Raw genomic sequence first — 26,878 nt, forward strand, 5'->3', positions numbered from 1 at the left:
TTATTTTTCTCAATATGATCAGGCTTTAAAGCTAAATAACAAAGAAGAAAATTTAAAAGGTTGAAATTCATAAAATACTATAAACATTGCTGCAACAAAAAAACAACTCTAAAAACTCAAGCATATCTGCCTTATGCAACACAAGACAGCATAAATCTCAAGGCAAGAGGTTCACAAAAGTTCACACAAAAAATCATGAGGTTCACAAAAATCCTATGAATAACGATTGTCCCTTAAAATTCTGCATTGTGAATATTATCTCAAAAGAGATTGCCCTGGGGGGGAAAAAGCAAGTGTCTGCAAAGACTTGTTCCAAGAGCAGCTGCCAGCGTGGTATACTAGATGTGAAATGAAACTTTCATGCCCAGAAGACTATGAACTTATTAGCAAGTTGGCTATACTGAATTGTACATTTTACAAGTAATATTTAATTTCCCGCAAAACTCTACCAGGTAATCAGCCTCCTTTTCTTTTTAGTACTTCCTTTTTTAAATGACTGAAGTGAAAGACAAAGTCAAAATTAAAAAATCTAACTGGTCTTCTGCTTCTGGCCATGGCGGAATAAGACAATCTGGCTTCATCCTCTAGCTGTGAACGACTAGAAAATGGAACAAAATACATGAAACAATTGTTTTCAGACTACAGACAGCATGGAATTTAGAACTGCAAGCCCTGTATTTGCCCCAGCTTACTGCCTGGACAGCGTGGTGAGTCAGGAGGAATCCAAACACACACCAGCAAACTCACTGGACTGTGGAGTCAGTAACTGGGGGTTAGGGAAAGCTGAAGCAGCTAGACTTTGTGAGCAGAACACAGAGAAAGCACAAGGGATTTACAGAGAGATCACTTGGAATCTTTGGTTTAATACTGATCTGAGGATGTGTGGTGTGACACTCCACAAGGCCTAGGAGAGAACCACCAGAAAGCTTACAAGAGCTCAGAATAAATAGGGCTCCCACTCAGCCAGAGCAGAGCAACCTAATTAATAAGGCATCAGAGTCTTCAGAAGAGTATCACCTGAGGGATGAGACTAACTCAGCACCAGACTGAATCTGTCCTGACGATGCCTACTAGCAAATGTTCAAAAATTGATCTCAAGTAACTTAACTATATGCTAGAACAAAATCCAGCATTCAACAATGTAAATTCAATGTCTAGCACGTAAAACCACCAGGAATGTAAAGCAGCTGGGAAATATGACCCATAACCAAAAGAAAAACAAACCAATGGAAACAGAACCGGAAGTGACAAGAAAGAAGCAATTAAGGTTCCAGCAGACAAGGACCTTAAAATAAGGACCTTAAATAGCTGTTGTAAATATGCCCCATATGCTCAAGAACAAAGAATAATAGAATAAACATTGTGAGAAACGAAAGGCAAAAGACAAAGAAGGAACATCTGAAGATGAAACGTATACTGTCTGAAATGAAAGACATACTGGATGGGATCAACAGGTTGGATGCCACAGTAGAAAAGATAAAAAAAACTGAAGGCCTATTAATAGAATCAAAACAAAATGAAGCAAAGAGGGGGGAAAAAAGAATAAAGACTTGACTTGTAAAATAGTATCAGGTGTTCTAACAAATCATCACTGCAGTCCAGGAAAATCAGGTGGGGAATATGTGACAAAATGACCAGTATGTAAATGCTCAAGCATGATGACACCGATTATTTTACAGTCAAACCAAGGGATCAGTTATAAACACAAATTTATTAAAGTACATAGTAGTGGCAACTCAATAGCGATCAATAGTCTTGCATTAGTGATGTGATTGCAAAATCATGAAGAATTCTTTGCAAAATTCCAACTTTTCAAAGCATAATCTTTCCCTGATTTACTAAGTAAACTTTAGTATGCCCATTAAACACATGGAAAAAACACTTAATAAAAGAGAGTTGGGTTTTAGGGTTTGAAAATAAAGTTTTTTCCAACACCAGAACACTTGGCAGAATATTCTAAATCATGTAGAGCACGGAACAACTTTTTCTCGTTCAAGATTGTCTTGCAAACTGCCAAATAGCTACCACACTTGGCCGGTGCATAGTAAATGCCCATAATGCCTCCTATCATTGGTAAAATTAGGTAAAAAAAAAAGAATTCAATAGGACAAGAGTTTATGATATGCACACATTTGATAAAAGATATGAAGATGTAATGGTCATCAATCTTTACGGCCAAAGATTTTTACTTTTACACTTTATATATTTCAGGGTTATTAGGAACAGAAGAGTTGACAATAGTAACAGAAGCCAGACATATCCCTTTCCATGCATGACAGACTAAAAAAAGAGGGGGGACAAGGAAGGAAGAAGGGCTAGACACTTGAAAACGTAACTGATACACAGAGAGCTTTATACCAATATAAAAATACATATTTCATCCCAAAAGCTATACAATTAAAAAAACCCAACCACCTCACACACTTAGCCACAGGGAGTTCCTTAAAGTTTTCTAATTTTAAAGGCCACATTCTCTAACCACAATAAAATCAGGGAAAGATTAATAACCACTGGTTCTATCAACCACTTGGTAACCTTAAAATCCTAAGGGCAAAGATAAAAATCAGTAGTGCAATGAAGATATTTTAAAAGACTTTCAGGAAACTAAGTATATAAATATTTTGCTTAAAAAAATTACAATGATCGCTATAAAACTAACCAACTTACAAAAACTGAAAGAATAAAAAACTTGAAATTCCACAAGACATAACCATGGATAATAACAATCTTCTAGCAAATTCATGCAAATTGCAAAATAGGTATCAGACATATTTGTATATACTATGATTTCTGTAAGACCAGTTTCAGTAATGGAATTATAATTAAAATTAACTTTACTCTTTTTCTAATCACACAAATATAACTACTTTGTAAAAGAAGATAATCATCACTCTTAACCCCCACTTCTGAGAGAATTTTAATATAGTACATGCTTCCAAAGGCTGTCCGTATGTACTTCACAAGCTCAGTACAAGAAAAAAAAACAACTACTTATATTGAGAAAGAATGTTATCAACATTATACTACTGAGTTTAAAAAAAAAAAGCTACAAATCATGGTTGATTCTACTTGTGTAACATAAATAAAACAGTATTATGGAATTGGTGACCAGAGCTTATTTAGACAGGGAGACCAGGTAACAGATACATGACAGAATTAGCATAAAAGTAAGATAGAAACTGACAACAGATGAAACTCTACAAGGTTAAAACACAACAAAAGTAATGTGATAGCACTATCCACCATTCAAATGACTAAACTTTTATTTAAAAATCGATGACGGCTGATGCTGGTATTGAACAACTGTAATTCTCACATTTAACTAGCAGGAATAATGTAACCCAATTTGGGGGAATGGCACACCCACTTGGGGGGAAAATGTTTGGCAGTTTCTCATAAAGCTAAAAGCAAACACCATGTAATCCAACAATCGCATTACTAGGTTTATCCAAACCAAATGAAAACATGTTCACACAAAAATCTGAATGCAAATGTTCATAGTTTTACTTGTAATCACTAAAAACTGGACACAACCCAAATGATCCGACTGGTGAATGAATAAACAAAATATCCACACAATGAACTACCACTCAGCAATAAAGAGGAACAAACTGATACAAGTGGTAACATGGATAAAATTCAAAATGCATTATGCTAAGCGAAAGAAGCCAGATTCAAAAGGCTACATGTTATATGATCCCACTTATCTGACGTTCTGGAAAGGGCACTACTGGAGGGACAGAGATGAGATCAGTGGTTGCTAGGGGATGGGGGTGTGGCAGAGTTCACTACAAGGGGACATGGAACTTCTTGGAGTAATGGGGCTGCTTTTTATCTTGACTATGGTAGTGACTGTATTTTTTCTTTTTAAATCAAAGCTTGAAGAACTACACATAAAAAGGATAAATTTCACTATATGTAAACTATACATACAACAAGAAAACAAGAACAAAATCCAGATACCAGAATCTCATCCCAGACACTGCAAAATCTGTCTCTTACGTTTTACTTATTGGTTACAAAATGCTTTCCTGCTCTAAAACCTTCAGAGTCCTCTAAGGATTACCACAAGATCTTTTGAAGTACTGCCTGGCATTCAGTCTCCTCCATAATATGAGCACTTCCCTTAAGTGCACCATCCTACCTTCTAGTACCAGAGCAGTCACCGAATTCTCTAGTGAAGCTGATGGTTTCACACCTCCCACATACATACTCATGCCCACGCTCACTACTGCTTTAGCTTAGGTATACTGTCTACCTTGCCTGAAGCACTTTCTTTCCTCTCCCCATTCCTTGAGCCCTTCTGTATGTGCCCCACTGGCAGAAAAAAGAAAAAAATTAATTCATATGAGATCTCCAGAGAGGTAGAAATACAACAGAAAACGCCTACAGATGTAATCAAAGAAACGATACTTTTTTTTACACAATAACTAAATAGAAGTGGACTAGGAAAAATACTTTATTTCTAAAAATAATTCATACAATATCGGAAAACAATTCACTAGTAAAAACATAAAGAAATATCCAGTCAAATCAAATTAAATAAAATTTTCAGTAAGACACCATTTTCCATCTCCTAGAGAGAAAATACAAATTGTTCAAAAGGCTGGTATTTGCCTACATTGTAGATAAAGTATATATTATTACTGTGGAAAACTATTTCATAATTTATCTCAGAAGCCGCAAAGCATTCATTCCCTTAGAGCAGTCAGTTCCAGAAGTCATCCTACAGAAATAATCCAAAAAAAGTTTTTAATGTATAAAGATACTCACTATTGTCTTCAAATTAAAGTGTTAGTGAATATAAGAGAAACATCAAATGTTCTTATTCTGCCAATAACCTCCCACATTTTCCTTTAATTTTTCCTTAAACCTTCCTCCATTTTCCACCTTTCCCTGCAAGTCCTGGCTCTCCCTTAACCATTAAGCAAGACTAACAAGATGCCTGGGAAAAGTCTCAGCTCTGCTGGTAAGTAATAATTTTACCATGAATAAGTCAGTTAAACTTTATGAACTTCAAGTTTCTTATCTGCAAAGAAACATGGATGATCTCCTCAGAGGATTTACCTTTCACAGAGCATATATACAACATACACTCAGACACATCTAAGGAAAAAAAAAGGAATAATGGCTGGAGAAAAAAGGAAACTTCTAACGTGGAAATTAAAGACCTAAAAGGAAAACACATCTGCAAAAGCTGCATAACTCTATCCACTGACCACGGACCTGCTAGAGATCTCACTCTGACAAAAACGGATCCCAGATTTCTTTCCTTTTGAACGTGGAATTTATCAACAGTAGTGATTTAATGAATGTTACTTCCAGTTAGTTACAAGTTCCTCAGCGGTGAAGTCGGAATGGAACCATGATCATGAAGCAGGATGCTTTCTGCTCTGCTCAATTCGGACCCCTGCTGCAGCAGGAGGGCACAGCCCGGAGACTCCCGGGTCACCGTCCTGACTCTCACACCTTCATGAGGTGGGCTTGTCCTCACCTTCATACATCAAGTCTGAAACTACTTAACTGCAAGTGATAATACACAAACACGTAACAGAAAAGTTCCCCATTTTTCAAATATCACAGAACAAAAGCTACATGGCAGAAGAGTTAACTGAGCTGGATCCTTTTGTCTTCTATACATTTATTTTAGCCTAATTTTATATTTACAGAAGAGCTGTACAGAGAGTTCCGATCCACTCTCACCTAGTTTCTCCTAGTGTTTACACCTAACATTACTATGGTACGTTAGTCACAACCAATGAATTAACACTCGAACAACAGTATTAACTGAACTCCACACTTGTTCAGATTTCACCAGTTTTTCCCTAGCCTTCTTTTTCATGGCCAGGATACCACACTACATTTAGCCATCATTTCTCTTTAGCTTCCTCTGGTCTGTGACAGTTTCTCAGACTTTCTCGTGGTTTTGATGACCTTAACAGTTTTGAGGAGTACTGATCAGGTACTCTGCAGCATGCCCCTCAATCTGGGATAGTAATGCGCTTTCCTCCGGCCGGACTGCAATTATGAGTGACTGGCAAGAAGGTCATAAAGATGAAGTGTCATTCTTACCACATCACATCAAGGGGTCATCCTACCACTATGACTTATTGATGATAACTGAGAATACTTGGCCACGTTTGCCAGGTTTCTCCACCACAGTCACTCAGTCCCCAACAAGGTACTCGGTAAGGAAAAACGTGTGTGTGTGTGTGTGTGTGTGTGTGTGTGTGTGTGTGTGTGTGTGTGTGTGTGTGTGTGTGTGTGTGTGTGTGTGTGTGTGTGTGTGTGTGTGTGTGTGTGTGTGTGTGTGTGTGTGTGTGTGTGTGTGTGTTAAGCACCACACCTTTGAAGAAGACTATCTATGTAAATTACTTGGAACTCTTCCAAATGGGAAATTTGTCTCATCCTTCACTTATTTATCCAATCAATCATTTATCAGTAGGAATTCACAGATACTAATTTCGTATTTTGGGTTATAATCTAATACTATGTAATTTACTGTGTTGCTCAACTGCTCCAGATTTGGCCACTGAGAACTCTTTCAAGCTGGCTCCTGAATCCCTCTGACATACTCCCATCCTTCTGTTTTTCTGAGAATTTCTGGAATTTTTCTTAAAATGTGTAATTTTCATATATTCTTAACATTACCACAAATTATAGATGACTTCTCTTTCATTCTATAGTAACACAGTTACTATGTTTTAAGAACTGAACTCTCAGTAAGTTCTAAAGAGAAGTGTGAATATCTGAGAACAAGAGGAGTGACTAGAGCAAAGCTCAGCAACATAACTGGCTCTCATCCTTGGGACATCTGACCACGACTAAGATTTCTATCCCGGAACAGACTCTCATTTGGTCGGCCGAGGTTCTAAAAGTTAGGAAGCTGTATGTGTCATCCTGCTTAGAAGTTTCAGCACATGTCTACAACTTGGATTTCCTAATACTAATCTTCCAGTACTCACTGCTCTTCTTTTTTCAAATGCCGGGCAGGCAGGGGTGAGCAGGCAAACTACTCTGTTACAGTCAAAACACTCTGTCAAAATAGTCTGGTGCGTAACAGCACAGAAATTAATTCTCATTTTGATCTGGCCTGTTTCAACACTAAGAGCTCTCATTTAGCAGCATGTTATTTTGTTTGGACACACGACCCATTTGCACGAACCTCCCTCCTCTATTCATTTAATATGCCTATGTAGCAAACACTGGACTTCAGGATTGACCCCAATACTTATCAGAATATGATTCACCCAAATTTCTCCTCAAAGGTAAGTACTTACTCCCCAGTACTTTACTGGGCAATGCAGCTATGAAATGCGAGCTTCCTGATAAAGGATAGGCACGCTTTATCACTGTTTCCTTACAGGCCACTATTGATGCTCCTTTATCACTGCTGACCTCTAGAGGGAGCTCAAAGTTCCTGTTACTTTTTCCCAAAGGTCAGGACACTCCTCCCACAAATTTGGTGTGTTCAAAACTTAAAAACATTTCATTCCGGCACCCTGAAGAGCAAGTCAAGTGTGTGTCATCCCTTAGGAACTTCCTGCCCCCAAGAACTGAGTAATACTTGACCTGCTCACCTGCTCCTAGGGTGAGGAGGCCCCGACCTTTCCTCTCTCCCTTCTGGACTCCTCCTCTCCTACTTGGCACTGACTAGGGCAAACTACTGTGGGCTGTAAGGCTGCAGGGAGGGCGGCTGTGAGCGCTCCTGCCGATGCATTACATCAGCGGAGCAGGCCAGTGCATCTCCACCTCCTTCCCGGGAGGGAAGACCTTACTTGTGCACACATTAGTAACAAGGGGAGGGGAGGCCGCTCATGTCTGCGCAGGAACGCCAGTCAGCTGAGCCCCTCTCAGGCACCCACCACCGAGGACTGGGGATCATTACCTCAGCACACATGTACCACAGTCTTGGGGCCACATCTGCAGGGAGCTTGTGTAGGAAACGACCGGAAGTCAGCCTGGTCATTTCCCCACTGTCAAATCACCACTTCTGTCTGTATGACCCAAGGAAGTAATTCGGCCCCTTAAAAACTCAGTTTCCTCATCTTTAAATACCTATGTCAGAGCTGCTTTCAGGGCTAAATAAATAATAAATGCAGAGAAATGAGCCTTGAATGAGGCCCACGGCAGGCACACTGGTAAACAAGGTGTGGGCTGAGGTCTGGGCTTTGTTGCATGAAGCAGAAACAAGCATTTACCCTCATCTACTTCTAGACCATTCAGGTCAGTCAATCTAGCGTAGGGAAAAAAGTTCTCCAACTGGTCAGGTTTAGCTCCTAGGAGCCCGAGGCGAAAGCCCAAACTAGGCACCAAGTGTCACGGCTGCCCCTCGAGCTGCTGCCCGGCAGATGCGCTCAAGAGGCCTCAGGCGGAAGCACAACTGGTTGAGGAGAGGATCCTGTGCTCTTGTGTCCTGGTCAAAACATCACCTTGTTTACACCATGACTCCCAAGAAGAAATTAAGTTGCTTACGGCCTTTATAATAACCTTTCTCAACCTCTGACTCAGTGAGCAGGATCACGTTATGAGATAAGCTCAACAAAGACCACTGGCTGCTGATGCTCATACAGAACCTACATTGCAATGTTGCCATGAGAGTTGCCATGAGGGTCCAGAGGGTAATTTCCAGAGATGTGTTCTGGAACCAGTCTCCCTTCTTTTTAACTTGTTCCTGGATAATCTGATATCATGTTTGGATAAAATGTAATGGAACCATACCCTCCTGCAATAAAGAACAAAAAGATAAACGGTTGCTAATCCATTTAGTCTACAGGTGTGATCTTAACAAACCAGCCTTGGTATATTAATGTTATATATACTGTTAGAAAGAGCTATAAATTGACCATTCTAAACCTAGCTGCCATCTTCATAGATGTTCACAAACTTTTAACTGACTCATAATTAAGTCCACAAAGCAACTCACCTTATGAAGTTGCCTTATCAAAATGCAATGCAAAGAGTTTCTTGTGGAGATTATACACACAAGCAGGACTGCACAAAGCTCCTGCATCTCTGCATGCCTTACTATTTTTATAACCAGAACGGGTAACTAGTTATTAATACCTGCCTAAAATCTTTACAAACTAGGATTATGATGGTCATGCTGTAAAAATCAGAAAGCACTTTGTTGAGCACGTCTTAGTAGACTCACATCCAACGCAAATTTTTCTGGTAGAATTCCTCCAGCTCACCTACAAACCGAGTAAAATGGGGCAGAATATTTAGAGAAAAAGGTTAGAGAACCTTAATATATGATACAAAAAAGTGCTATAGACTTTATTCCAATGGCAAAAGGGAGCCCCTTGGGGAGTTTTAAATACAAGTAATCCAACTAGCTGTGCACCTTAGACTACTTAGGCTGTAGTGGACTGGGAACTGGGAGAAGGGTAAGTAGAGGAAACCAATCTAGTTACTCCAGAAATCCTGGCAAGCAATGACAGTGATCTGAGTGAATCAGCATTATTACAGTAATAATAGTATTATAAGTACCCAACATTTATTATTTTTTAAACATTTTTTGAGTTATAGTCATTTTATAATGTTGTGTCTACCCAACATTTAAAATTCACTTACAGTACGTTAGGTATTTAACCTTCACAACAAACCTGTGAAGCTGGTTGTCTTAATACACCCATTTAACAGACGAAGAAACTAAAGCATAGAGGCAAAAGAGGGGACAAAAGTGTATAGACTTTAAAATTCATTTATAAAGTAAATAAAGCAAGGCCTGACAACTGATAATTTATGTCCAGGTTCTCATGCTGGCTAACTATCACCATCAGTAGACAGATAGTTACCTCACACTAAATATTATTTAACAGTATCTAAATGGCAGGTCTAACTTCAGGTTAAAGAAAAAAGTTAGGCTCCATTGGAAAAATTAAGATTATGTCAAGAATAATTTCACCAAAACTCTTCACCAAAAGGAACACATATTATTACAAAACCAGGAAATTTAGTTCTGAAAATTTTTTGCTCATCTTCCCCTTTTTTATTCTTTCCTTCTTGGTTCTGGTAGGTTAGTTTGGCTCAAGGTGGTAATTTCCGGACCTTGTTTTCAATTGAATTTACAATGCAATTCATTGTCTCTGCTAAACTTTTTAAACAATTGTAGTCATGTTTTTCAAGTAATTTGAAATTATTTTCACATGATTCTATTTCAAAGATGCCGTTTCTTTCATGAATCTCACTGAAAGAGAACTGAAAGTCCTTTTATTTGAACTAAAGGTTTATTCCTCTAATTCTGATAACTGATCTTATTTTTCATAAATCATGTATATTTTTGTTTTACTCATTCTTTCAACAAATTCTGAAGAGTCATTCCTTCGACAAATATTTTTCTGAGCATCTAACACACATTAGACACTCCAGGCCGTGCCAGCATTTCTAGGTGCCAGGGCTATAGGACTTCATAAGACAGATTAAAAAAAATCCCTGCCCTCATGTATCATACATTCTAGTGATGGGGGCATATTATAAGCAAGTAAATGATAAGTATAAAACACAATGAGTAGTGCTAAGTACTATAAAAATATAGTAGGGTAGTCAGAGAAAGCCTCTCTGAGATGACTTAGGCAGAAATCCAAATGAATAAGGAATTAGTTATCCAAACTTATAAAGGAAAGCATTCCAAGTAGAGGGCCTAAGTAGAAATGAGTCGGTTCATTTTATTTCATTGATAAGACTAATGCAAAATAAGGTGGTAGAAGAGATAGAGCATTTAACAGGCCAAACCATATTCATCCTTGTAAGCCACGGTAGGACTGTGAATTTGTTGTAAGAGTCGTAAGTCCCTGGAAAGTTTCTAACTTACGTTTCAAAGTGCTTATCTATTGTGTTAATACAGTAAAAAAAAAAAAAAAAAAAAAAAGAAGAGGAATGGTTCATAAATTACTGCATTAGCCGAAGCACAATGATGGTCTGAAGTCGGTGGCAGCCATAGAGAAATGAATGAATTCATAATACATTCTGAGGATAGCCTTGCCAGAACTTGCTGATGGACAGAGGTGTCAAATGATGAGTCCACAGTTTCAGAACCAAGTCCAATGGAGGAAAGTCAGTGCTATTTATGAGGGAGAGACACACCAGGGAAGAGCAGGTTTGGGGTAAGAAAGGAGCCAAACATTCCATTTTCACATCTTTGGCGTTGACTTAGACCTGATAAGCAAGTAGAAATGTCATCCAGGCAGCCAGACAGATGTGACAGTTTAGGGAAGAGGAGATACCAATTAGGGTATCATCAGCTAACAGAGGCATTTAAAGACTAAATCTGATTTCCTAGTGAGCAAGTACAGATAAGAAAACAAGAGGCCTGGTCTGAGGACTGAGCCTTCAGGCTCTCTCACAAGGAGGACAAAAGAGGAGGAACCAGTCGGGAAGGGAGGCTGCACAGGAACTACTTACTGGGGAGGTAGGAAGAACTTATCTGGAAGTCAGGCAAAGCTGGTCTTTCTAAAAGGAGGCAGTAATAAACTGTGTCAAAAAGTGCACAGAGATCAAGAGAAGGTTGAGAATTAAACTTGGATTTGCTGATACAGATATTTTTGAGTGATTTTGACAAAAGTGGTTTCAGTGGGTTAGCATCCTTAAAATTTGTTTTCTGTGGCTTTATTTTACAGCTGCCAGAAGGAGAAACAGCTCTGGCGCTACGCTGTCTAGGATTGAAATCACTGCTTTAACAGTCTGAAATGTGACCCATGAAGGGCATCCTCTTTATGCCTGCCACTGATGAAGATGTCCCCTTACTTTTATATGACTTGGGTTATTCTGGGAAACAAAGAGTTAACCAGACAGGACTCTGGGGCTGACTCATCATGTTCCAGAGCTGCTGACTTCTCAGCTGGCTGGGTGCACTGAGAGTAGTATTTTTTTCAAGAAAAGCACTTGAGTGATATACTTTGAGTCACTTCAAGCTTGAAAAATGCTATTTTGTTGCCCTATGTGAAGGACAGTTTCACCAATTTAAAATTCTTAGGTTTTCTTCAGAGTTTTCTATATGCCACTCTGCTGTCTTTTAGCACAGCATGGTCCAACAAAACTTTTTGTGATCACAGAAATGGTCTATTCTGCACTGTTCAACGTGGTAGCCACTAGCCACATGTAGCTATTCATTGAGCACTTGAACTGTGAGCAGTGATACTGAGAAAATGAATTTATTTCAATTAAATTTAATAGCTATACATGGCATGTGGCTACCACTAGCTGGACAGCACAGTTCTAGCACACAGAGGACAAATGCAACGACAGCCTGATAGATCTTCCTTTGCAGGTAATCTGTTTCTTGTCTCAATACTTGTATTATTTATTTCTACATCCTAGAATTTAAAAATTCACTAGGTTCCTACTTAAAAATAGATAGGAAGGAAGACAGGAAGACAGACAAGAAAGGAAGGAAGGAAGGAAGGAAGGAAGGAAGGAAGAAAGGAAGGAAGGAAGGAAGGAATCATTAGGCTATTTCTAGGTGTGGACCCCATTTTGCTTGGCAGACACTTTAGTTACCTGATAAGAAAATAACATTAACCAGCCCTACCACAAGGAAGTTGTAGAGAACTTTAAATAGGTTTCAACTTGCCAAACATTTGGCACACAGTAAGTGCTCAATAAATGTCAGATATATTCCCTGGGCACTTTTGGTCTGTTCTCTCATTCTGAACTTGTATTCTACACTGAACCTATTATTTGTGTTTCTTAAATTTTTATCTGTAATTGTCACCTTGTTTTTTTCCTCTGAACTGTGGGAATATTTCTAGAGCCCTGCTGCTATCTGCCTCGAAAGAGCCAACAGTTAAGAATCACATTATTTCACTTACGACTCCTTCTCCTATTTCTGATACTTTTTCTTGAAATGCTCATTAGTCTCCTTGAGAATACTAATTAGTTGTTCTTTAAATTTCAACATTTTCCTCTTACTTTTCGCAGTAAGTCTCTCACTTTTCAGACTACGAAGTCTGTCTGTCTTTTTGTGTATTCAACTTCAAAAAGTCTGTGTTTATGCAATATTGGGAACTGTGCTGGGTTCAACTAAAAAATATTTAGAACTAAGATCAATTCTTTGCGGACAGGGAGATGTATACGTTGTTACTTCCTGTATTCATTCTCAACTGCTGCCTAACAAATTACCCCAAATTCAGCCACTGAAACAACAAACAAGTACCACCTCATAGTTTCTGTGATCAGGAATCTGCATGTGGCTTAGCTGGGCGCATCTCGCTCAGGATCACTCAAAAGGCAGGAGTCAGTGTGTCAGCCAGGGCCTCTGTCATTACAAAACTTGACAGAGAGAAAGAGGATCTGCTTGCAAACCATGCCACCCACATGGCTGCTGGCAGGTGTCAGGTCTTCACTGGCTTGTTGGCCAGAAACACCAGCTCCTTGTCCACATGAGCTACACAGGGAACCTCACAAAAGAGTTGGTTTCCCTCAGAGCAAATGAGAGGGCAGCTCAACACGGAAGCCAAAGCCCTTCTGCAGCCAACCTTGAAAGTGACATCCCACCACTCATGCCATACTTGAAGAAGCAAGTCACCAGGTCCACACTCAAAGGGAGGGAATAACATAAAAGACAGAGTACCAGGAGGCAGGGGTCACTGGGGGCCATCTCAGAGGCTGCCTGCCACACTTTATCCTTCGCCAGCTTATCCATTCAGCAGTAGGTGGTCAGGTAGCAGAGCTGCAAGTCGAAGAAGGCAGCTTCAGAGCAGGGAGTTTCAACACTGTGCTTCACGGCTGGCTTCTCTCCTGCCAACGATGGGTAGCCAGACCCTCTCCACTGGTCATAATCCTTGTGGTAAGAACCACTCTGAGGCATTCAGTTTTTAATCCCTGCTTTAAAGTACAAAATATCTCACCAACCAACTGCCTGTGGACCCCCTTCAATTCTAGCTCTGCCTGCTCAAAGTAGGTTCCTTTACTCACACCCCAGGGGGGATTCTCAACTACATAAATGAACCAAGTCAGCCAGGAAGGACTTCCCTCGCTATGTTTCTCATTTCTGCCGTTTCCTGCCAAAATTCATTTTACTTTAGCTACAGCACTCTTCCAGGGTTAAAGAGACTGGACTCTCCACATTATGCTTGTTGGTCTTTTCAGTATGTGTTCATCTGTTTGCTTTAACACAAGGGCTTAGATCATCATCCGCCACTGAAAGTCAACACAGTTATTTGTTCAAGCACTTTACACATTCTTTCAAGGACTGTTTTGCTAAGCGTGACAGGAAATGCTTGTTGGTTTTCCTATTCATATATATATACATAAATCAGTCTTGCTGTTGGATAAAACAAAGACACTTCAATCTATACCAATTCTCATGATATACTCTACCATGGTCATTATTTAAGCAATTACATTTTGCTGATTTCTAAAAACTGCAGAGTCATCAAACTTAGTTCAGTCTGATATGATCAGAAAACTCAGTAAGCATAGACACACTTTAACAGTATCTTACAATGAATCAGACACAGCTGCTCAGCAGGATGAACTCATCAGAGAGGTTTGTAAAGAAGCCCCTACAACTTTATGTCCAGCAGGGGGCACCTAGCACTATGGGATGACATAACACTTTAAAGACAAATCTTAAGTCAAAATACCAACAGTATTTTAACTCACAAACTAAAATATCCATTTTTGGTTTAACAATAAAAAATATTTTCCTATGCCATATTATTCCTCTACTCCATCCTCATGCCTCTTAAGATAATTTATTCACCTTATTTCTTCGTAATACGAACAAAGAGGGGAGGAAGAGAATCAACAAAAACTCAATCAGATGTCAACAAATTTTCTGATACTCTGGTACTGGATAATCAGAATTCAGGTTCTTTGTCTTCTCCTTATGAATACGTGGGAAACAGAATTAAGAAAGTACTTAACACAAAAACATCAAGTGACACAAGGCCACTACATACTGCTGCTGGGATCTAACCTACACAACCAGCCACCTTGTACAGATACAAAAGGCACAGTGCCTGAGGGTTAAACCCTGGGTCTGATCTCATCAGATTTCTAGATGATATATTCTAAGTCAAAGAAATAGTATTTTCAAACATTTTAGCACTTCACTTAAGGAATAAAGTTACCTGTAATCTTAGCAAAGTTGTAGGGTACAAAATTAGCACAAAAATCAGTGGTATTTCTGTTCATTAGAAACGAACAATATGAAAAGGAAATTATTAAGCAATTATTCTTACAATAGTATCAAAAAGAATAAAATATTTAATAAACTTAATGAGGTGAAATACTTATACAATGAAAACTACAAAACGCTACTGTAACAAAATAAAAGCATAAATGGAAAGACATCTGTGTTCACTGACTGAAAGATTTAATATTGTTAATATTATTGTTTAATACTACCCAAAGTGGTCTACAGATTCAATGTGATTCCTATCAATAACCTGATGGTGTTTTTTGTAGAAATAGAAAAATCCATCCTAAAATTCATATAGAATCTCAAGGGACCTGAACAGCTAAAACAATCCTGAAAAAGAACCAAGTTGGAAATCTCACACACTTCCTGATTTCAAAATTTACTATGAAGCTAAGAAATGAAAGCAGTGTGAGACTGGAATACAGGCAGATACATAGCCCAACGGAACAGAGTCCAGAAATAGACACTATTCTACAGCATATAGAGTCACATCTGACCCTTCTACATATGGTCAAATGCTTCTTGACAAGGTCTTTCCAACCCACGGTGTTGGAAAAACTGGACATCCAAATGTGAAAGAACGATGTTGGACTCTTACACTACACCATTTACAAAAATTAACTTAAAACAGACCCAAGCCCTAAACATGAGACCTAAAACTGTAACTCTTAAACTCAGGGGAAAAGCATCATGGCATTGGATTTGGCAATGATTTCTTGACTATGACAGTGGAAAAACAGGCAAAAACAATACATAAATTGAACATCAAAAGTAAAAATTTTGGTGCATCAAAGGACACAACAGAATGAGAAAACCCATAAAACAGAGAAAATATGTACAAATCATAATCATATAAGGGATTAATATCCAGAATATATAAAGAACTCATACAAACAACAAAAAAAATTCCCCACTTTAAAATAGGTAAAGGACTTGAAAAGCCATTTCTATGAAGATACACAAGGCCAGAAAACACATGAAAAGATGCTCAGTGCAACTAACCATCAGGGAAATGTAAATCAAAACCATAATGAGATACCACATGACATCCATTAGAATGGCTATTACCAAATACAAAAACAGAAAATAACTAGTGTAGGTGAGGACATGGAGAAGCTGAAGCCCTTGTACATTGCTGCTGTTGGGAATGTAAGATGGTGCAGCCACTGTGGAAAATAGTACGGTAATTCCTCAAAACTTAAACACAAAATTATCTTAGGATTCAGCAACTGCATGTCTGGACATACATCAAAGTGAATTCAAAGCAGAGACCTGATCAGATATTTGAACATCAATGTTCAGAGCAGCATTATTCACAATAGCCAAAAGGTAGAAGCAACTCAAATGTACATCAATAGATGAATGGATAAACAGAACGGTATATACATAAATGGACTATTCAACCTTCAAAAAGGAAGGAAATTCTGACACATGCTATATACAACATGGATGAGTTTTGAGCACTTTATGAACTGACTGTTTGTGTTTCCCCCAAATTTATATGTTGAAATCCTAACCTTCAGTGGGGCCTCTGAGAGGTGATTAGGTCATGAGGGCATAGCCTTCATGAATGGGATTAGCGTGTCCTTGTAAAGAGGCCCCAAAGAGCTCTTTTACCCCTTCTGCCATGTGAGGACACAGTGAGAAGACAGCAGTCTGTGAACCAAGAAGCAGGCCCTTACAGAATCCACCAGTTCCTGCATCTTGGACTTCCCAGAACTCTGAGAAATAAACTATTGCTTAAGCCATCCAGGCTGCAGTGGTTTGCTACGGCAGCCTGAATAGACTGATACAAAGGATATCATACTAAGTGAAATAAGCTAGTCACAAAGGGACAAATACTATATAATTCTACTTTTATTAGGTACCTAGAGTAGTCAGATACATAGAGACAGAAAGTAGAATGGGAGCTGCCAGGGGAAAAGAAAGTGGACAACTGGGGAGCTACCGTTTAATGGGTATGGAGTTTCAGTTTGGGAAGATGAAAAAAGTTCTGGAGATGGATGGTGGTGAAGGCTGCACAATAATATGTTATGTACTTAATGACACTGAACGGTACACACAAAAATGGTTAAAATAGTACATTTTACATATATTTTATCAGAATTAAAAAATTACTTGTTATCTGCCACAAGAAGCCCTAAGGTAGGGCAATTAAAACCAGTGTTAGTAAATCCACTGGCTTATTTAATTGGAGATCCAGGTTCTTTTCCTCTTTACACTCTGTCAAAAGAGAGTAACGGGGTTGGGATCCAGGGTTCCTATCATGGGAGAAAAAGATATAAATATAGAATAGCGGGGTAAGGAAGAGTTCTGTGGTAGTCAATTTAAACTGGCAGGATCAGTTTAAATAAACTGGTGTTTTAAAAATTTTATTACAGAGCATTTCAATCATATATGAAAGCAGGTAGAAGAGCACAGCACAACGAATCCCCAGCACCCAGCACCAGCTACAGCGATTACAAACTCAGGGCCAGTCTTGCTTCATCTCTAAAGTCATCCCATATTATTTCATGCACATCCCAGAATATCAAATTATTTTACCCGTAAATATTTCAGAAGTTTTATCTAAAAGCTAAGACCACCACTTTTAATACAACCAAACACCATGCCTGAAAAAAGTCGACAGTACTTTACCACACCTGAAAAAATCAATAGGACAAGTATAAAATATCCAGCACACATTCAAATTTCCAATTGCCTTAGGTCAAAAAAAATAGTTTACCTATTTAAATTATGATCCAATAATTTTCAAATTACAACTGACTGATATATCCTTTAAGTTTTTTTAAATCTATAGGTTCCCTCTCTATTTTTTTAAACTTGCAAATTATCTCTTGAAAAAAACAAGGTACTACATACTTTATCCTATATGAACTTGTGATTTAAAAACAAAACCCCAAAATCCTTTTAATTCTCTAGCTCTGTCTAGAAAAAATGACAGGGCCTAGGAATAAAGACATTCCAGTGGTAAAGAATACACTTAGTACACATGATAGTTTCTAAATACCATTCCCTACTAAAAGAACACAAAGCTCCTGAGAAAAATAATTCCAGTTTGGGGACACACAAAAAAAGTACAACTGGAAACATCTTGCGTCAAAAAAAAAAAAAAAGGAACTATCAAAGGCTGACTGGGAATGTAAAAGGAAAGATACTTGATGGGTCTCTCACTGGCCAAATTTAGGACAATTTGAGGATCAAAAGAAATAGTGGCATTAACACACTGGGCAGCATTAACACACTGGGCAGCATTAACAGACTGTTAATACATATAATAAAAAAAGGACAAGTGCACACTGAAACCAAAAAGGAGAAAGGATAGGAAATTAGAAAATCACCACTCTGCACCCACCAATCTAATAACTGTCTCAGGCAAGGACCATTAATGAATTGCTTATTAATTACACAGGGATTAAAGGTTCTTTTTTGATAGATCTGGCAAACACTACGTGACCAAGTGATCAAACTAAGAGTCATCAATAATGGGACAAATTTACATGATTTGATGCGCTAGGAAGTACACTTTATGTACACCTATGCAATATGTCTTACCAAAAATGTTTAACCTGGATTTAATTATGAGCAAACTGGTAAAATCTAGAAAGTGAGGTATTTCATAACAAGCTTTGACTCCTCAAAATTATCAGAATGCTTTGACTAGATCTTGGACTGAAAAAGAAAAATTTAAGGACAGTTTTTGAGTCACTCAGGGAAGCTTAAATATGGGTTGTGTAACAGAACATTTCTGAATTAATGCTAAATTTCTTGGGCGTCATAATGGTATTGTGGTTGTATAAGAGAATATTCTTGTTCTCAAGAGATAAATCCTGAGTTTTTCAGGGGTAAAGCATCACACTGTTTCCAATGTACTTTCAAAAAAGTTAGGGGCAGGAATGCAGGTGTAAATAAAGCAAATGTGGCAAAATGTTCACAACTGGTGAACATAAGGAAAATAACAGATAGTTACCTTCGTATTTATTTTTTAACTTCTTTGTAGGCTTAAAATTTTTCAAAATAAAAAGTTGGAGAAGGAAGGGAGTAGAGAGAGGGAATACAGCAGCTCCAGGTACACTCCCATACACTGTAGTGAAAAAAAAAGCCCCAAACCAGCAGCTCTCTTCTTTGGGTGTCTTTTTAAGGGGCTGTGAAGCCTTTCACAGAACCAACCCTCTGGTTCCTGCCCCCAGCAGATCTCTCTTCATATTTCATTGTATAGATCTAATATTTTCTGTCTGACCTCCTTTCATATTTAGTTAGGCCTAAAACTATGAAGCCATCTATAAAGAAAAAATGCCAGACCAGCCTTTTCCTACATAGCCAGTATGAAAACCAAGATCTAAACTGGCATGTTCCTCCAAAACCATCACTAAGCCAGATAATCTCCCCTATTCTGACCAGGCTATATAGGGCACTCGTGACTGGGGGAAGGGGACTCATGCCTCTTAAAAAGGAGATGTAGGCCTACATTCCAACCCCCTTTCATCAAGACACAATCAAGGTTAAAAATTTTGTTACTATTCTGTTACTGCCCCAGAATATTCCATTCTGCATTGACCAACATTTTATCTGACAATGAAAGTTACAGTCACATTTTTTAACATTTTTAATTTCTTGAAGAAAATATCTAATGTTAGGTACAGAAGTAGTAAGAAGGAAAGAGCACTGAACTAAGAAGTAAAGAGGCGTAAGTACAAGTTGTAAGAACTACTAGCTATAGCAGAGACTCACTGGCCCTATAAGTGGCCATTTCCCCCTTTTTCCCTTTAGTTCTAGACACCCTGGTACTCCCCACCACCCTGCCACCCCCTGCCCCCAGCTAACCACACAGAGTTTTAACAGGAAAGTAGAGGTTTTATTTATTGGGCTCTCCTAAGGCCACATGACCAAGTTCTGAACAATGAGATATGAGTGCAAAATTTTCATGTCACATCCTAAAAAAGAAGCTCCTTGTCCTCCTCTTTTTACCTCCCTCCCAAGGGCTGAACACAGATGTGAGCCAGATCTGGCCATGCAGTAAGAGCAGTACACCCTGGAAGGGTAAAGACAAGACAGGAGAAACCTGGGATGCTGGATCATCTCTGGCAGAAGCAGCTTATCCACTTGCGACTCCTCTCTACCACTGGTGGGTTACGTGAGAGAAATAAGCTTCCAGTTTTGGGAACCACTGCGCATATGGGTCTTTTACAGCAGTTTGGTCTATAATAGCTTGTGTGACTAGTTCTCTGGCCTCTTTTTACTAGTACACAAAACTGAGAAGAATGACGTGAATGTTACTAACTTCTTTAGCTTACTATATTTTATTTTGTTAAAAAAAAGTATATACGTTTAGTAAAATAAAAAATTGAAGTTTTAAGTATTTTTAAATGGGATGATCTCTGAAAACACCCTGCACAATATATCTAACCACTCAACTGTTATGTTGTCAACAGACAATCGCTGTGTGTCTGAGACTATTCAAGATGCTAAGAATACAGTGGCAGAACAAAAGAAAGAGTTCATTCTCTCATGCGTGAAAACTTTACATCTGAGAGGAAGTCTGCAATAAGCAATCACACAAGATTATTTCAAATGCCAATACAAATGGAAAAGAGGGCAAAAAACAGGTAACACTGTGTGCACTGGGGGGTTGAGAGGGGAATCAGTTAATCTGCACAGGTATTAAGGAAGAACATGCAAAACGTGGACAAAGTACATTCCAGGCTGAAAAAGGAAGGTTCAAAGCCTTCAGCAGGAACAAGACTGTGTATGCTCATGGACCACCAAGAAAGCTCCTGTGGCTGCAGCTACTAGTGAGCAAGGGGGAGATGACAGAAAAGATCTCAGAGGTGGGCAGAGGCAGCCTGGTATTAACTGTACAAAGTTACAGTACTAATGTCAGGGGACAAGTGCTCCTGATAAAAAATAGAGAAAAACTATTTCTCTCTAATTCTACACCTTGGTTACAAGAACAAATAATGTTCCCAAAAGAAAATAATGATTTTAGCTGCCCTGCAATCAGAAACTGACTATAATCTTATTCTATTTACTTTGGGACAAATGTTTCAATTAATTAGAAGTGGATTCAGGAGCAGAAAAAAAAAAAACCTTAAAAGTCATTCATATCTAATAAAGCTAAGGCTTTCTCTGACATTTTAAATGTGAACAAATTTCACATATGCATCCAGTCAACAAATATTTCATGAGCACATACGGTGTACACCAGACAACGCTGCAGGTGTTGAAGGTAATAGCAGTAAATAAAGACCTGGTCCTTGTAGAGTTGAATGTATCAGAATACATTTCAAAGTTCAAAAATGAGAATAAATTTTTAAAACTCACTCCTTTTGGCTGACTCCTTAAGGTTTGAAAATGAAAGTATCTTAATTTCTTTCATTTTTGCTGTAATTGAGGAAAATAATTACACAATTTCCGAAGATTTAGTATATTAAGAATAATAGTACATAACATTAGCATTTATATCTGAGAAAACAACCCAATCTACCTTTATGTTTCAAAAAATTAGAACTACGAATTCTGTGAATTCTTCTGTTTCACGGCAGAGAAAGGGATTACCAAGCGTTTCAGCACGTGAAAGAAACATGTTAAACGTGGAGATTCAAAGCACTTCATTTATCTCTCCCCTTTAGGTCCCCCCAAAATGACAATAAATGAATAAAAACAGTTTTAAGACAGTAAGAACAAAGGATCATGCAGGGAAACAGCAGAAGACAACAACAAATGTGCTGGAGAAAAGAAAGTAGGTAACCTAGCAAAATAAAGGAAACTGAAACCTAAGAGTACGTGGAAGGGGTGCCAAAGAAAGGCAAGCAGATCCCCCTGGCAGACCCTACAAGGGGTCAGGAAAGGACCACAGTGAGACACGGGGCTCAAAACAGGGCCCCTGGCTGAAACATCTAAATAAGACGCAGAGAGGCCTACTACTTGAGTGCTGGAGAAACTGAGCAAAGAAGACAATCAATTGGAGCTGAGGCTGAAGGCGAAGCACCAAACTGAAAAGAAGACAAGGTGAAAGGATGCATACCAACGAGCTGATGGTCCTGGCTCTCAGAGCCACCAGGCTTAAGATATGACAGGCCCTCACCCACCTCTCCACACCGATGCGCATGTCCCTCTGAGGCAGGACTGGGATTTCCTTCTCAATGAACCAGTCCTGGGCTCACTGCTTTACAGCAAAGCCCATCAGGTGATTAGTTCCGCCAGTAAACACCGTGTTTGCAATCCACTCTGAGCACCTCACAACTAAGGATCCCCAGAAACTGCAGTCTACTAAACAAACAAGAAAAAAAGGAACTCAAAGGAAATGGAATGCCAACTAGATACATCTTCTCAAAGATACTCCATTTACAAAACACAGGCTGCTGACAAAGGAATACTCAAAAAAAAAAAAAAACTTTTAAAAATATAGTAACTGGAACTGTAAAAATCAGTGATAGAGTTGAAAACAAAATTGAGGAACTCTCCCAGAAAGAACAAAACGCAAAGACGATGGAAAATAGGAGAAGAAAAAGCAAAACAAAAAACCTAGAGGATCAATGCAGAAAGCCCAAGATTCACCTATCAGGAGTTTCAGAAAGAACGAATCAAACAGAAGAAAAAGCTGAAGGAAATGAATCTACAGGTTCAAAGGGCCCAATGAGCACCAGCCCAACTAATAAAAAAGACTCACACCACGGCACATCTGGACAGTGTGAGAGGAAATAGTGAACAGAACGGCACCAGGCTTCTCAAATGCAACACTGGACACTAGCAGACAGAAGAAATGTCTTCCAAACTCCGAGGAAAAATGATTTCCAATTAACAGTCACACCCAGGAAAGTGGGAGCAGAATAAAGACATCTTTCCCAGGCAGGTAAGATCTCAAGAACTATCACTCATGAAATCTTTCTCATGAAATCCTGAATGCTGTATACTAATAAGATGAGAGAGTAAACCAAGAAAAGAAAAAAACATGGCAGCCAGGAACAAGGGGACCCAAGACAGAAAAGGCACAAGGAAGTCCCACGATGGTGACGTGAAAAGGTTAAGAACAAAAGGTAATTCCCAAGGCTGCGCAATAAACTTAGAAAACACCCAGGAGCATCAGAGGGATAGAGCTCAAGGCGTGAGTGAAACTGGCAGAACATGAGATGTGCTTCAAAATACTGTCAGGAGATCTCGTCTCCTGTCAGAGGATTTGAGGGTGATTCACAGAAGATTAAAGACTATGATTCCTTTGACTATGTAGAAAATTACATTGAAAGGCTATAGAAAGGTTTAGAAAGAAAACAATGATGGTAGATTAAAACAAACAAACAAAAAAAAACGGAAAAAAACATGGTCATTATTGGGTGAGGGTATAGTGGGAGAGCACATGCTGGCATGCATAGGGTCCTGGGTTGGATGCCCAGCACTTCCATTAAAAAAATAAATGAATAACCTAATTACCCTCCTCCCCCCACAAAATAAGTTGGTTTTTTTTAATTTTTAAAAAGTTAACTGGTAATTAATTCTAGAGAAAACACCATTATCGCAGAAAGAATCATAATTCACTACCCGGCAGCAGTGAATAGTATTTACATGGACATAATATTGTCCACTCTTGTATTTGTTTCCTATGACTACTGTAATAAATTACCATAAATTTGATGGCTTAACACAACACAAACTTATTTTCTGACAGTTTGGGAAGTCAGAAGTCCAAAATCAGATTCACCCCACTAAAGCTACTGGCTAGGCTAGCTCGTCACAGAGGCTCTAGGAAAGAATACATTTCTCACCTTTTTGAAGTTCTGGAGGCTACTTGCATTCCTTGGCTCGCAAACCCTTTCCTTGCATCACTCTTCTTGCTTCTGGTATCATATCTACTACCTCCTTAGATCTCATCTCCTCCTCTTCTCCTTACAAGGACCCTTGTGAATACATTTAGGGCCTAGGAGGATATATCAAAATAAACTACCTGAAAATCCTCAGGTTAATCACATCTTAAATCCCTTTGCCATACAATATTCACTTTTAGATTAGTAAGTGGGTATCTTGTGGGAAGGGAGTGGAAGGGGGCATTAATTAGCCTGCTACAACTCTGAACATTGGTTTAAACAATAATGATACAACAATCCTGAGGGAGCAGCAGTAAGAGGGCAGAAGAGAGCTCAATTCTTAGCTACCATTTACATGTGAGGATGTCTAAAATTGATAAAGCAACAGCTCTACGAGCACACTGTTTAAAAACAGGAAAATAAACACCAGAAGAAACTGCTAGAAGAGTTTGAGGAAGGGGAGTCAAGATGAGGATAGGTGAGGAGGGACAGAAAACTGTTAATTTTCCTCAAAAGTGTTTTGAAACTACTGACTTGTTAAACTGTGTGCATGAGCTATATGGATAAAATAAAAATCAACCTTAAAACTAAGATTATTAGGTGGCTGGGGAGGGAGAAATCCTGACTGGAGACTGAAAAGGTACCTTCTCAAGGCTAATAAAGCAAACAGGAAAATCAAAAACAGAAAAATTAAAAGGTTACCATTTATACTTATTAAAAACCTGTGTCAGAGGTTATGAAACAACCAATTAAGAAGTTAAGATTTCACTTCTTAAATTTATCCTTTTCACAGTACTCGGGGCCAATCTACTTATAAAAGCAAATTATTAGTGAAAGCAAACCTAGTAAGTATAGTAAGCGCTTAGCCTGAGCTAAACTGAAATACAAACACAAATTTAATCTAACAATTAGGGATGGCTAACATGTAGCACTATGACACAAGCTGTTCTTTTAACAACTAGTACAAAGCTCCCCAGGAGGTGTTTACTCATTTATTGAACAAATGTTGACTGATGTGAGAACAGCACAATGGATCTATTCAGCCTGTCAGAAATACTGAGTTAAAGAACTAAGACATTACCCTACCTGTGCCCCTTCCTCTACAAAAGACTCTGAGCTGCGTGGCCGCTCAGATGCAGCCTGCGGGCTGCCCGAGCGGCAGCAGCACGGCCAGCACCAGAGCTGGTCAGAAATGCAAAAATCACAGGCTCCACCTGAGACCTATATGCAGAATCATAACATGCATTTTAACAAGATTCCCAGGAAATTCACAAGCACGTAAAGCTTGAGAAGTACTTGTTTTGGGCTAATACCATTCCTCTGACAATAAAACAGCGCACTTCTGAATAAGGAATGGAGGAGAGAAATAAGGGTGCTCATTGGTACAATAAAACCTGCTTTCTCTTCAGACCCCTACAGAATTTTTTATGAGCTCTACATCTCTTTGTCAGGCTACTCAAGGTTTGGTAAAGGATTCAGATCACAGAAACAGCTGAGGAGTGGAGGTAAGAGTAGTGAGAAAACAGTTATAATGTAAAAGGATAAAGCACTTATGATAAACCGTTGCCTTAGACAAGTGGGTAGGGGGTGAATGGGGCTTTTTAGACCCTCAGCAGAAGGGTCAATAGTCACACCGGCATTTTCCTGGTATTGCACATCGAGGTGTCCCAAATTCCACTCTTACCTACTAAGGGAAAATGAAACTAACAGTGAAGGATGCTTTGGACTCTACCACCTGTTTCAAGCCCCCCTCACTCCCAAATTATATTATTCTTGAGAGAAGATATGGAGTAAGCAATCATGGGGAAGAACAAAACACTGGAGGAACTTGAGAAAAACTGGAAAATAAGGGGGGAAAAAGAAAAGCTTGAACTTCTGTTGCCACACATTAATTTTACATTAGTCAAATTAATAGACAAAATGCCAGACCCCAGCCTAACCCCAATTATGATGAAACTGATCTTTCCACTTCTCTCTTTGGATTTCCCAAACTCCTCCCCAACCAAACTAACGTTGTATTCATTAATGCAACATATACCTATTGAAAATGCATATAACCTGCCCCAAATCGTAAAAACAACTGGCTGATCTTGATCTGCAGACTTCAAATATGCTTTTACTCTTCTGTTAACTGTTAATCTGTTATTTCTGTTAATCATGCATTAAGTAACTAAATAACTGCACCTACTGAATTTTCTGAGTACTCCGTAGGTGTCAAAACTAAGCACGTATGTACGTTTAATCCTCTGAATAACAATTCAAGTACTATTATCCTCACTCACAGATAAGAAAACACACAGTAGTTTTCAACTGTTTGTCTCCTTACCCTCTGGCCTTCCTTTGCCTGTCAAAAACAAGTATGTCTGATCTATTTTATAAAATAAGTGCTCAAGAAACATAGCTAATTGGCTATTAGTGTAAGCACTTTGCGTGCATCATCTCATTTAATCTTAGCTTGTTTTCAAAGTCTATCCACATTGCAGCATTTATCAGTGCTCTATTCCCTTCTATGGTTGTGTAATATTCCACTGTACCTTACCTATTCTGTATGCATCATCAGTTGACAGACATTTGGTTTGTTTCCACTTTTTGGCTATTATGAATAATGTTGCTATAAACATTTACATACAAGTTTCTGTGAACATAGTTTTCAATTCTCTTGGGTACATACCTAGGAGTAGAACTGCTGGGTTACACAGTATATCTGTGTTGAACTTTTTAAAAAACTGAGAAACTTAAAATGAAGATTTTAAAACACAGGATACAGAGGAAAGAGAGAAAAAGGCTTGTAAGCTATCACAAGCCTGGAGCAATCTCCAATAATATTCATTAATACATTCATCTCACAACCATTTGAAACCACCAGAAGATATACTTCTATCTTAAAAAGACTTGGGACATATGTGATTCTTTCATTTAACACTCCCTGGAA

At 38.6% G+C, this 26,878-nt stretch overlaps 1 protein-coding gene across 7 annotated transcripts in view; it reads right to left on the minus strand.

The window, feature by feature from the left end:
* PPP2R2A (protein phosphatase 2 regulatory subunit Balpha) overlaps positions 1-26,878 on the minus strand; it is a 75,822-nt gene that overhangs the window by 35,475 nt on the left and 13,469 nt on the right. Inside the window, exon 1 of one of the 7 annotated variants that reach the window (XM_010948411.3) lies at positions 8,581-8,725. The exons of 5 other annotated variants lie outside the window; for them this stretch is intronic. In XM_010948411.3, coding sequence (XP_010946713.1) covers positions 8,581-8,608 — 28 coding nt within the window. In that variant the 5' untranslated portion in view covers positions 8,609-8,725. Of the gene's footprint in view, positions 1-8,580; positions 8,726-26,878 lie in introns of those variants that run through there. One more of the 7 variants, XM_074355693.1, reaches the window with a different exon arrangement.

The sequence above is a fragment of the Camelus bactrianus genome, chromosome 31 (genome assembly GCF_048773025.1).
Source record: "Camelus bactrianus isolate YW-2024 breed Bactrian camel chromosome 31, ASM4877302v1, whole genome shotgun sequence".
Taxonomy (NCBI): Eukaryota; Metazoa; Chordata; class Mammalia; order Artiodactyla; family Camelidae; genus Camelus; species Camelus bactrianus.